This window comes from Leptosomus discolor, chromosome 1 (genome assembly GCF_034619465.1).
Source record: "Leptosomus discolor isolate bLepDis1 chromosome 1, bLepDis1.hap2, whole genome shotgun sequence".
Taxonomy (NCBI): domain Eukaryota; kingdom Metazoa; phylum Chordata; class Aves; order Leptosomiformes; family Leptosomidae; genus Leptosomus; species Leptosomus discolor.
Window position 1 is genome coordinate 88871582 of NC_141391.1, and position 12401 is coordinate 88883982.

Genomic DNA, 12401 nt, shown 5'->3' on the forward strand with positions numbered 1-12401 from the left:
TCAGCTGTCATTTCTGAGGACTATCCACTGTGGCCCCAAGATCTTTTTCCTGAGTGGCAATGCAATAGCTCATTGTTCCATCGGTATTTAGGGCTGTCCTCCTCCCCCTGAACACTGCTTTGCATTTATTGGTACAGCGTGTCACCTGCTGTTCTGTCGCTCGGCGCTGTAACTGTCCCTCTGCTGCTTCTTGCAGCCAGCTTTTTTTTTTCTGCAATGTTTTTAGGTCTCACTATGGATGCCTGACCAAATGTATCATTATGCAAGTGTTAATATAACCCCAGACAAAATCAGTGGGTTTTTCAGCCCTTCCCCCTCCCTCGCCCCCCAAACAATTTAGTTCAACTTCCAATTATCTTCTGTGCTCTCTTTCCAACCTCCTGTTTCCTGGCTACTTACTGTCTTTTAGCCTTCTGTCCTTCCTTTGGATTTCTCTGACTAACCAGAACAACTTGGTGGGTCGCCAAACTCCATAATGTTATTGCTCATTCCCTTTTTCTGGAAACAGCCTGAAGAGGCTCAGGCTGCAGGAAGGATCCTTCCAGCAGGTGAAACATGTGGGAAAGCAGAGAGTCCCTCCGTGTACTCCCACCCTCGACGCCGTCCTCTCCAGCCAGTGCAGAGGATGGAGCACTTTTCACCTCATTGCAGCCAAGATTATCGGCAAGCCTTTGCTGGAGGGCTCCAAGGAAGGTCCTTTGAACACCTGCTGCACTCACCCAGCAACTTTCCGGCTCCACAGGCCCCTGCAGAGAGCCCAGTGCCCCGGCCTGCTCACAGCGGGCTGGGCTGAAGGCGGACATGGCACTGGGGAAATCCAGCCGGCTCCTCGGCTCATTCCCCATCCCTCCCCGGCTGGCAGCCCCAGCCCCTGTGCGGGACCCGGCTCCAGGTGCTCCGACCCCCCGGGCCTGTGAAGGAAGGGGACGGGGGCCGCTCGCTGCCTTCCGCAAGAGCACCTCCACGGAGGCCGAGCGGAGCCGCCGGCAGCAGGCGGGACACGGCTCCCCGCAGGTGGAGCGCGGGCGAGGCGAGCCCGCCGGGCTCGGCTCTGTCCGCCCCGCCGCTGCCCGGGGCCGCTGGGCGTCAGGCGGCAGCGCGGAGGCCGGGCCCTGCGAGCCGCCCGCCCGGCCCCGGCTCCCGGGCTAATCATTAACCGCCCCTCCGCGGCCCCGAGGAGCCGGGCTGCGCATCGCGGCTCCCGCCTTCGCCGGGGACCAGCGGGCGGGCACCGACCCCGCCGCTCGCCCGTCCCCCGTCCCCTCGGCACTGCCAGGGCACCGCGGCGGGGGCCGGCGGCCGCGCCGCCATGGAGGGCGAGGCAAACGGGACCCTCCACCCGTCCTGCGGTGCCAGCCAGCCGCCCTACTCGCACGAACTTCTTCAGAGTAAGTCCCGCCGCCCACCCGGCAGCGGTGCGAGGGGGAGAGGGGTGAGGGAGAGGGGGCTGCCCGCTGCCAGGCGGCCCCTCCGCCCGCCGGCCCTTAACAGCCAGCTGCCCCGCCGCGCCCGCCCTCAGCGCCCACCGGCGGCGGCTGCCCCTGCCCCAGCCCCATCGCCAGCCGCTGCCCCATCCCCTGCCCTGTCCCCAGCCCCTGCCCCGCCGCCGTTCATCCCCGGCGAGGAAATCCCCCGGGCGGAGGCAGGCGGCCGTCCGTCCCTGCCGGACCTTCGACTGGCCGGGGGCCGAGCTGCCTCTAGCTTCGGGGAAGGGGGAGAGGACCGCACGGCTCCCCCAGCCCAGAGCTGCGGGTGGGGGGGCGAGAGAACAGGGTGGTCGGTGCGGGGAAGGCTGGTCGGCGGGGAACGCCGGGGCCTCCCGGTACCTGCCGAACCGAGCACCGCACCAGCCCACAGACCTGCGGCTGCTCTCAGGCTGCCCCGTGGTGAGATCTGCCGTGTGGAGATGTCCCCTGAGATGTGGAGTGAGCCAAGTCTAGAAGCGCTGGGGTGTTTTGAAGCAGGCTAGGTTAAAGAGGCCGGAGCAGAGTCTCGCCTTTGCAGGCACTGCTCGGTATGCCTTTGGATGGGCTATGGCCACGGCGGGAGTTAGTACCCGTGGTGAGCGTGAACTCCTCCTAAGTTAAGCATGGCTCCACTGCAGTGCTTTCTTCTGTCTCCAGGAGCACCTTTCTTGGGAGAAAATATACCTCAGCCGTCAGCTGTGGGTAACAGTTGACATCCATACCCAGTGTCAGGGGAGACATAAACCCCATCACCCGTGGGTAAATGTTTATATCCATATCCAGCTTTGAGGGAAAAATAATTTGGTGAAGCCATCAAGTTTTATCTCAGGCTAGATATGTCAGGGGCTTATCCTTCATTGCTCACGTGCCCCACAAACTTCCACCGAGCCTCTAAAAAGTTTGCATGCCTAAGGGAGCTAGGCATAAACATGCCTATGAACATACAACAGAAGCAAAGTAGTTCTTTGTAATACCAAGTAAATACATTTTTGCTTGTAATCTGCCTGGAAAAGTTCCCAGAATATGTATTTACTGTATTTATCTATATTATGTATTATGTATTAATTTATATTCTGTTACATATTTACATTCATCTAAGGACATTTGTCCCAGAACTCCACCTTTCTGAAGGGGACTTTTGCATAATGCTTTGAGAACGTGGAATCATGTTCTTCCCATATGCTGTCTGTGGATCCTGGCAAGATTTAGTCATGAACTTAAGTTTAAGTATTTGAAACATCCTGTGGAGTCAATGGTCTATCTATGTAGCTAAGGATGAGTGCAAGTCTTTGCAGGCATAGGGCTGAAAAGCCCCTTAGAGATGATGTTTTTACATTAAATGTTTGGAATGCTTATGAAATAAATCAGAACTGTCTGTTTTCTTTTCTCTCTCTGCAGGCCTTGACCTAACAGGGAGATTTCTCTTTGCAATCTTGACTCTGATGGTGCTAATTGCCAATCTGGTGTTTATAGAGGAAGCTGTCTACATCCACAGGAAAATCCCCTCCTCTAAAAGATCGGTCATTATTTGGATTAATGCTGCAGCTCCAGTAAGTTACCATGGAAAAGAGATAAAATTGAATGTTGAAAATAGGGTTTCCCCGAAAATCCACATGAACCTGCTTTATCTCTGCCCTTTGTACAACCTCCCTCCCTTTCTCTGTAGGTGATCGCTACTACTTCATGCGTTGGCATGTGGATTCCTCGCTCAACAATGTTTACAGATTTCACAGCAGCAGTGTGAGTATTCTGCTTGTTTCTAGACATTGTCCCAAACCCTGAATTTCTTCCCTTTAAACATCTGCTGCTCTTGGTAAACACAGTCATTTTGTAAATTTAACAATTTAGTAATTTTTGGTTTGAGTTGAAATCTCTTGGCAGCTCTTTTCTGGGAGGTGGAAAATGCTGAAGCAGTTCCCAGTGCTACGGTCTCCTAGTGTGGGAACCTCAGTATGAAAGATCTGTGACTCGCATGTAATTGATCCCTCGGATTGGCAGTAGCTTTGAAGCAGTTCTCTTTCTTTCCTCTCTCTGCGTGTCATGTGGAATGAGATTCTGACCTGTGACTTCTTCTCTGTGCTTTTACTATTGATGAGCCGTGGAGGTCTATTATTAACGGTGGCAAGCGAACCTCCGATGATTGTATCAATGTAAAAATGATCCACAGTTGTCCTGATAAAAGCACTTTCTGTATGAGCATGACGGCTGTGACATGCACAGAGAAGGGAGAAATGAGGTCCTTGTTTTCTGGGGGTGATGGCACAGCCCTGGTAGGCAGAGCCAGGTGGGGGGATGCCGTGGCCTTGGACACTCCACAGTTGATTTTGGGATGATTTTGGAACCCACTGCAGGACGGTGTCACAGACTCTCATGAATAGGCTCATCCCATGTCATACTACATTTACTAGGAGAGCAGAGTAAAATAGGAGGGAAAACACAGTAGCAGGGAACACTGCTAGTGTGCAGCAATTTGTACAGGTAGTGCAGATTTTTGCCAGAAACTTCCAAGGATCCAGTCCTATGGCACTTCAAGCCTGTCTGAATCCCCCTTCTCCTTTGCCCAAGCTGCAGGTTCCCGCCCCCTCACTTGCATCCACTACCACTCAGTCTCCAGCTGCACAGCAACCTCCTTCAAGGAGGCAGCACTGATGAAGTGCTGAAGTGAAGAGGAACTCTTTTGTTTGGCAGGGTTGGCTTTCAGTGAATCAGTGCCCTAAATCTGTTTGGGACAGGGAGGAAAGGGTGCTTGCACAATCTGTAGTTCCTGAGAAAGGTTGAGAACGTGCACCTGGTGAAGGAGGGAGAGGTGGGGTTGCAGCAGTCAGTGCTTGGATCAGTTTTGGCTGCAGAGGAACCGCACCCTGACTTGGGCCAGCATGTTTGATGATAGATATACAGGTATATATGAACCTAGCCATGTTTGTTGTTGTACTGGTTTGATTTTGTGGTGTATTTTGATTTTTTTTTTAAGAGGAGGAAGAGGACTTGTTCTGAAAAGTTTAGACCAGTCAGGACTAGATAACTGATGGAAAAATATGTCCACAACGACTTCGGCCAGAAAAGCCTGCGCTTTAATACTGACTCTGCCACCAGCCACCAGTGCGGCTTTGGGAGATTCCACAGCTGCTCTGTGCCTCAGTTTATTCCTCTTTCGGTGAGGTTAGGGCAGTTCTGGTCCTCCAGGGTGAAGAAAGGCAGAAGGTTTTTCACAGCCAGTGCTGGAATTTTTATTGATTGCAAAGCACAAGGTGTAAAAACCCCGGACAGAAGGCGGCACTGGCCTGCACAGGCATACGAGAGACACACGGGCAAGTTCAAGCTGGCATTTTCTCCCTCTCCTAGATTTTTTGCCATAGTTATCCACAAGTTCCTGATGATGATGATTAAAGAGTGCGGAGGTCAAAAGCTGCTCCTCAGGCGGTTTGAAAATGATCGCTTCAAGATCAGCACCGGTCCCTGCTGCTGCTGCTGCCTTTGCCTCCCTCGTGTGCGCATCACTAGGTGAGTTGCCCTTTAAGATTTCCCAGCTGGAAAACGGCTGCTGGAATTCAGCCAACTTGGCAAGGCCAGGCTTACAGCAAAGGGCCTCCCCCGGCTTCCCGAAAGTCAGTCTCAAGCCATCTCTTTTAAACAGTGCCGTCACTTTGGGGCTGAACACCACCACTAATTTATTTAGTTTTTATAATGCAGAATTTTGCATAGGAGTTGAGAGCACGAGTGCTCTCAGTTTAACCCAGTGCAGCGTTCCCACTCATAGTAATGTTGAGCACTGAGGTATCTCCACAGCTAATCCCATTCTCCTCCAAGAAACCATTTCTATAGTACACAGTGGTGTGTGGGAGGAGGAATTTCTACTCTAGAAAACCTAGTACTTGAGATTTCAGTTTCTTTTCATTCCAGAAGGGAGCAAATGTTTCTAAATTGGGTATTTTTCACAAGCAGAATTCTCAAATTGAGGCTGTCTTGAAAGAAAATTTCTCTTACTTCGATGAAATCGCGATGTTTCATTCTGATTTCGACTTTAAAACTACTTCAGATTAAAGCAATTTTTAGAACAAAAAAATTGCTGTAATTCCTGGAAAGCTTTGATCTCAATGAAATGGCAGTCTGTTGAGACAAAAGCAAATATTTTCTTCCACTAAACTTAGTATTAAGGCACCTTTGAGAAGTGGGGTGAGGATGGAGAGCTGCACCTATGGGAGACAATATACCCTAACGTAAACCCTGCCTCTTTGAGCACTGCCTGGTGGGGCTCCTCCTCTGGCTAGTGTCACCTTGTCATTTACACGCAGCTCCACAGCCTGGAAGCCTCATGTATTTCCCAGGGCTTTCCTACTGGCACAGAGTATGAGAACGTTTCTCTCATTAGAGAGAAAGCTGAAGGACTGAATGTGCACGACAGAGATTTTTCTGTGAGGGTCTGGACACTGGTGTCAGAGGGACCTTAGGGACTTTATGGTCTGGTTAAATGAAAGCGGCAACCGGAACGCAGCACAGCGGTTTGTGATACATTTGCAAAAATTCTTATTTTTTGTTGTAATAATTCTTCCTTAAACTGCCTCATTTGGTATTAGAACTTAAACTCATTTCCATCATTTTATTTTAATGGAATAACACTAATTATTTACATGGAGGGGGCACTGAGAAGACCAGGTAGTAAACCAACGGAAAAATGTACCTCCGAAAACGGATGACATACAATGGCATAAGATCAGCAACTACCGGTATGGATCTAAATGACTCCTGCTAATTTTCATGGGCATTGGTTCAGGCTCATTTCAGCAGTCAGAGCTGAAGAAGCCATGGGACAGAGCTGTGCTATAGATCTAACATGTCACCGGTATATTTATTCTTCTTTCTGTGTCTGTCACCCTCTGTATAGGGTGTAGTACCTGGGAGCTTGGGAGAGGATCCTCTGCTGTGCCCTCTTGTTGGTCAGTCCAGTGACAGCTTACACAGGATGATATTGGCTAACATTAACTCGTTTCAGGAGCTAGGTAATGCCTACTTCTTCAGGTGGAAGGAGAGCTGTCTGTTTGAAGAAAAAAGGCTTTTAGAGGGCTTAGGGCACCTTCTATGGTGTCTGTAGCGCTGGGAAACCCATCTGCTGTCTCTGCTTCTGACTTCTAGCCTTTTCGCATTAGAGGGTACAATGTTTTTGAAATATGAGCAAGCTATACCAGAGAAAGGTCAGACTTAGATCCTTATCATAGGAGTCTTCTGGGGCAACAGGGAGCTACTTCAAGTGAGGGATTCATTCTTTTAAAAAAACCATGTACCCTTAAGCAGACCTGGGGAAGCTAACAAGGTGCAGTAGACAGATGAGGCAAAGTAACAAGCCATACAATGGGGAAGAGATGTGGCAGAAGAGGCCTGACGGTCGAGAAAGATAGACCTGTGTTGACAAGGGAAACAACTCATGGCCTTGCAGCGACTGCACTGTTTTTATTCTTTAAAGCCCTTTGGGAATAATAAATCTTTGAAAAGGCACACACACTAAGTGGCTGGGCAGTTGCAGGCCTTTCCACATGTGCTTGTGCTGTTCATAATCCTGTGTTTATTAGCTATATATGATTCCTGGCTCGTGGCTGTACCGTGTAGTGTACTAAATGCCAGCCCGTTGTCTGCTGAGGCACCTCTGATGGCAGTCTCAAGGGCCTGAGGAGCTACAGTGAAGACGATGTTGACAGTATGGGAAATAACACACAGTAATAGACTAAAACATGAGGCAGCCGTAGGAGCCACAGCTTGTCCTGTGAAGACTGAAGCAGAGTTCAGGTCAGTCGGGTTTCATGCCCTCTGTTAGAAAGTGCATCTCCCTCTTTCCTGGTGGCCTTTAATGCTGGCTGGCCAGGTTACTGTGGGTGGGCTGTGTTCTGGACCCAGTTTATGCTGACAGAAGTAAGGAAATCCTGAGCTGTCCTGCTGGCCTTGTGCAGTTTGCCCAGTGAAAGATAGTTCCTTTATTTTGTTAGAGCACAGGGGAGAAAAACCAGATGCTTACACGGCAGTATTCGTGATGCATTGAAAAACGACCAGTCCTTCCACCTAGGTCTGTGTGATTCCCTTCCTTGATCTGCCACGGCACTAGGCAGTGTCTGAATGGAAAGGCCGAGTTGCCCACTTTCATCAGAGAACTGAAATAACTGGTGCTCTGGTTAGCTTCAGGGTAGAGAAAGACATCATGTTTTGCCCAGCTTTGGTTAGTATGCAATTGCTGCAGAACAGAGCAAGTGCTATTTTTGTAGAGATTTTGCTAAATAAACAGTGGGTAATTTTTGGAAAGATTTTCTGATCTCGAGCTGTTCCTCCCGAGATTTTAGCCACATGCTACAGGAGTGGAAAAGTTTTGCATTTGATGGTATCAAAAATTGTTATTAAAGTTGCTGATAAGATCTTGGCCTGTGTGATTTTTGTGGTTTGTTGTTTTTTTTTTGGCCAGGCGAACTCTCTTCTGGCTGAAGCTGGGCACCCTTCAGTTTGCTTTCCTTCGACCCGTGCTTATGTTTTTATCAATAGTGCTTTGGACTAATGACAATTACACCCTTTACGATGTAAGTAAGTATTTTAATCAGAAATGGTCCACAAAATCTGTAGGTTTTAGAGCTGATGTTAGTATTTTAGCCTACAACTAAACCGTGAAATCTGGGAGCACTTTCAAGTGAGTCCTTACTGTATTCTTTTGAGACCCTGAAGCATATAATTTCTGCCTTCCCCCACACTCTCCATTACCTGGCTTCTCTTCGAAAGGAACTGGCATCAGGGTGGGTTGGGCATCAGATTATGCTCCAATATGTTTCCCAGCTTGTATGGTTAGGATAACAGGACTGCAAGTTGCTCTGTGGGATGTACCTGCCCTATGTTTTGTAAGGTGCAGCCTTAAGAAACAAGTGTGTGTACTGGCATGTAAACAGGAAGCCTAATTCTATGTTTTTCTGCAAATCATGGTGATTTTTATATCTGCGTAAAGGAGGAAAGATAGTACTGTACTTCTGCTTTGTGCCATGTAAGCTGCAAGATGATGGAGAAGTCTGTATCTGCTGATAATTTCGCACCTCTTGGATGACTCATATTAAAAGGAATAAATTTCTTTTGTTGTTCCACGGTATAAAATAAATGACCCCTCTGAGATGACATGCTGAATATGCTCTCAGGAGCTGCTGAGCGTTCCCAGGTGCTGCTGGGGTCAGATTGAGGGGCCCTGTCACTTGTTACCTTCCCAGGCTGAACAGATTTACATGTCCGTGCCTGCTGGGGGAGAGCACTGTGCTAACACTCCAGTTGCTACCGTGCGGTTTCCCCATGCAAACCCCAGCAACTGCTGCTGCCATCAGCCTTCATGGAGACAGAAACAAGCATCTTAACATCGGCATCATGCTGTCGTTCATAGCTCCTTCCTGGAAACAGTGAAATGCACTGTGAAGTTTTATAGGTACGCTTGTTTGATTTGCTTCTCAGTTATCTCCCAAAGGAGCTGCAATATGGATTAGCTGCTTCGTTGGTGTCCTCACCATTATTGCGCTGTGGCCAGTTGGCATCATGTTCCAACAAGTTAGGACTCTCCTTAGCTGTCAGAGGATCATCCCAAAATTTGCTCTTTATCAGGTGAGAAGTTTGATATTTCTGATAAGAATTCCTCTTCACTGCGGATATAACGCTGTCTTTCTGGTTCTTGGTCCTTTGTTGAAAAGTTGTAGTATTTTTTTTCTCATCAAATGCACTGTGCAAAGGCATATTTTTACCTGATGAAAGCGACATCCCTTTGAAGCACTCTCCTTGGCTGCTGTTCAGTTTCATCTTGAGCCAATTTACCTCTAGTCTCTCAGGAGTGCTGGAGATGTAAAAGCAGTGTAAAATCCATTTATCTTTAGGCAACTGAAATCAAAACAGGACCTTCTGCAGGGCTCAAAGGAAGCTCTGTAGATGCAGTGTCCTGCAACACAGTGTTAAACTGGTGATGTCTGCTTCTAGAAACTCGGAGAGGATGTGGAGCATTGTGTGGGTGGCTGTTGTTTGAACTGTTCCAGCATGTTACAATGTTCTGTTTTGACAATATTTTTCTTGGCCATTCTGCACTGCAGAGTTAGATAGTAATGAAAATACTGGCTGGGAATCATTAAATAGTAAGGAACAGAACCAGATGGGTTAGAGTGAAAAAGCCCAGGGAGAGGGCCACCCTCTTCCACATCACCCTGAAGAGAGTACCTCAGAGTCCTTGGACATGCATACTTCTTGAACAGGACCTGCAGGAAGGCCGGTGCTCTAGGGTCTCTGTTAAGTAAATTATTAAGCACTTACAAATGCAACAAACAGGATGGTGACACTGCAAAGCTGCATTATGGGGGATCCAGGTTTAGGACGGCAAACTTAATACGAGGGTTTATACTCGGGCAGTTACACCAGCAGCTAGAGAGACACTTTGATATCTCCAAGGCGGTGAAGGCCTAGCTCAGCGAGTAGCAGGTAGTATGGTGCGTAAGTGACTGTTACTGAACCCAAGCTGCCAAGAGTCCTTCATCCCTTCTGGTGAAGAAGCCAGTCTCAGATAACTTGGGGAGTACCACAAATCCCTGCTGTGGCGGAGAGGAGAGGAGAGGAGAGGAGAGGAGAGGAGAGGAGAGGAGAGGAGAGGAGAGGAGAGGAGAGGAGAGGAGAGGAGAGGAGAGGAGAGGAGAGGAGAGGAGAGGAGAGGAGAGGAGAGGAGAGGAGAGGAGAGGAGAGGAGAGGAGAGGAGAGGAGAGGAGAGGAGAGGAGAGGAGAGGAGAGGAGAGGAGAGGAGAGGAGAGGAGAGGAGAGGAGAGGAGAGGAGAGGAGAGGAGAGGAGAGGAGAGGAGAGGAGAGGAGGGGAGAGGAGAGGAGGGGAGAGGAGAGGAGGGGAGGGGAGAGGAGGGGAGGGGAGAGGAGGGGAGGGGAGAGGAGGGGAGGGGAGAGGAGAGGAGGGGAGGGGAGAGGAGAGGAGGGGAGAGGAGAGGAGGGGAGAGGAGAGGAAAAAATGTCCTCTGAGTCCTTCTTCCACTAAGGGAGAACATAAGCTCATAGGTCAGATTAACAGGAAGATTTAAAACATTGTTACCTATTATTCAGAGCTCAGTATTGTTTAAAATCCCAGCTGGGAGGTCTGTGTATATTGTACCTCCCAAACGAAGGGCTGAGAAGAAACACTTTTCAAACAGAGGTTTAATTTAATACATTCAGACCAATATCACCCTGACCTCAAGATGAATTCTGCAGAACGGCAGGCAGCCTGCTGGTAGATGGGAGGAGAAGGAGGGCAAGTAAGGAGGAAGGAGGCAAAAGAGGGTCTGTTATGAAAGCAGAATTGTTGTGTGAACTATACACCTTTTTTCTGGTAGCTAAGGCATCTGTTTTCTCTTTCTGGTGCAGTTTATTCTCATTCTGAACCACTTGCAGACAGCTATTATCAACATCTTGGCCATGAGAAGAATCATTCCCTGTGCTCCACCGCTCTCCTCTTCAGCAAGAGGAGCATGTAAGTTCTTTTTGGGAAGGATGTTCTTCGTTTACTTACAAAGGTGCCAGTTTGGCGTTGCTAACTGTGATAGCTGGTGTATTCCCAAAATACTAATTTTCTGGGATCATGTAGCTTTTGGAGAATCTCAGCTTTTACTTAGAAAACAGTAACAGAAGTTTTACAGCTGTCGTAGTCGCAGAGAAACTTGATAGTGAGAAGAGCTGGAATCAGAAATGCGAAAAAAATAGATCAACGTGCATAATTACTGTTAAATCTCTGGAGCTTTGGATGCATAACTGACTGCATGCTCATTGATGGGCAATACTGTAATTCTGTAACTGATTTTATTGCCGAGTATGAGAGACACTCTGTTATGGGGACACGAGGGTAAAGTTTTTTTGCACAGATGAAAATTAATAAGCCAGGTATTCATTTTGTGTCTGATAGTAATGTCTTCCTTTTGGGGGTTATTCGTTGCCTCCCTTTTTTTGGCAGATATGACCCAGCAGCTCCTCATCATGGAAATGTTTCTGATAACCCTGATCTCAAGGGTGGTCTATCGGAGAAGGTACAATGACCTAGAGCCTCTGGAGTGTACGGCTGAAGAAGCTGGGGACAACAAGCAGACTCCTAAGACTATCCTGAATGGTGCAGTTAGTGAAGACAGCTTGCCAAGGGTTTAGAAGCCCTCTGTGCTCCTGTTTTGCAGGAGCTGGAAGCTCGCCTTTGGGATCTGGTATATTGTTGCACCACAAATAGCCACTGTCCATGTTGGAGCAACTTCTGACACAAATGCTTGTGAACTGTAGGACTGAAAGGACCACTAGTGGAAAGATAACTCCGTTTGTTCTGCAGTGATACATACACGGTGTGAGTGTTGCCTTACTATGTAATTTAGTAAGATTTCACACTGTGTGCTTTTATGCTGTTACTGAGCACTTGATGGTAGCCAAACTGTCTCACAATGTGATTTGGGTTTTTTTTTTAATTTTTATTTTTCAGCTATTAGAATGGGTATGATTTTGAGTTAATTCAAAATCATTCCTGTTCATCTGTTTTGACTTCTTAAAATCTAATTTCACTCTGGACTGCTGTCATATGTTCAATACAGCATTTTCCCATCCTTCTTCTATTAAAATTCTTCACCTCTCACTCTCTGCCACAAACTCACCATAGCTAATTCTGATCAGTAAATACATTTGCATATGTTTGTTCTGAAATCCTCAAACCTGTCTCAGCTCTCCACCTACAGATCTCTTTAGCACGAGACTTTTTACATTCCTTGGCAATTCACTTCCTAACTTGGTAAATACACAGTTGCTGTTTGTAAATATGTCACTGGCAGATGTTCTTCATAGAGGATGGCAGATTATCTGTCACTGGCCTGGAAGAAGTCAGAGTTTGAGTCTGAGATGTCTGCTGCTACTGATCCATGATGTTACGTGGTGCTTTGGTTCTCTGCT

The 12401-nt window shown here is 48.1% G+C and overlaps 1 protein-coding gene across 1 annotated transcript; it reads left to right on the forward strand.

Moving 5' to 3' along the window:
- Window positions 1–1309: 1309 nt before the first annotated feature.
- LOC104340489 (organic solute transporter subunit alpha) lies at window positions 1310–11621 on the forward strand. Its single transcript, XM_086468330.1, has 8 exons — window positions 1310–1388; window positions 2865–3016; window positions 3133–3206; window positions 4809–4967; window positions 7909–8020; window positions 8925–9071; window positions 10851–10956; window positions 11434–11621. The coding sequence occupies exons 1-8, from the start codon at window positions 1310–1312 to the stop codon at window positions 11619–11621; spliced, it is 1017 nt and encodes a 338-aa protein (XP_086324456.1).
- Window positions 11622–12401: the final 780 nt, after the last annotated feature.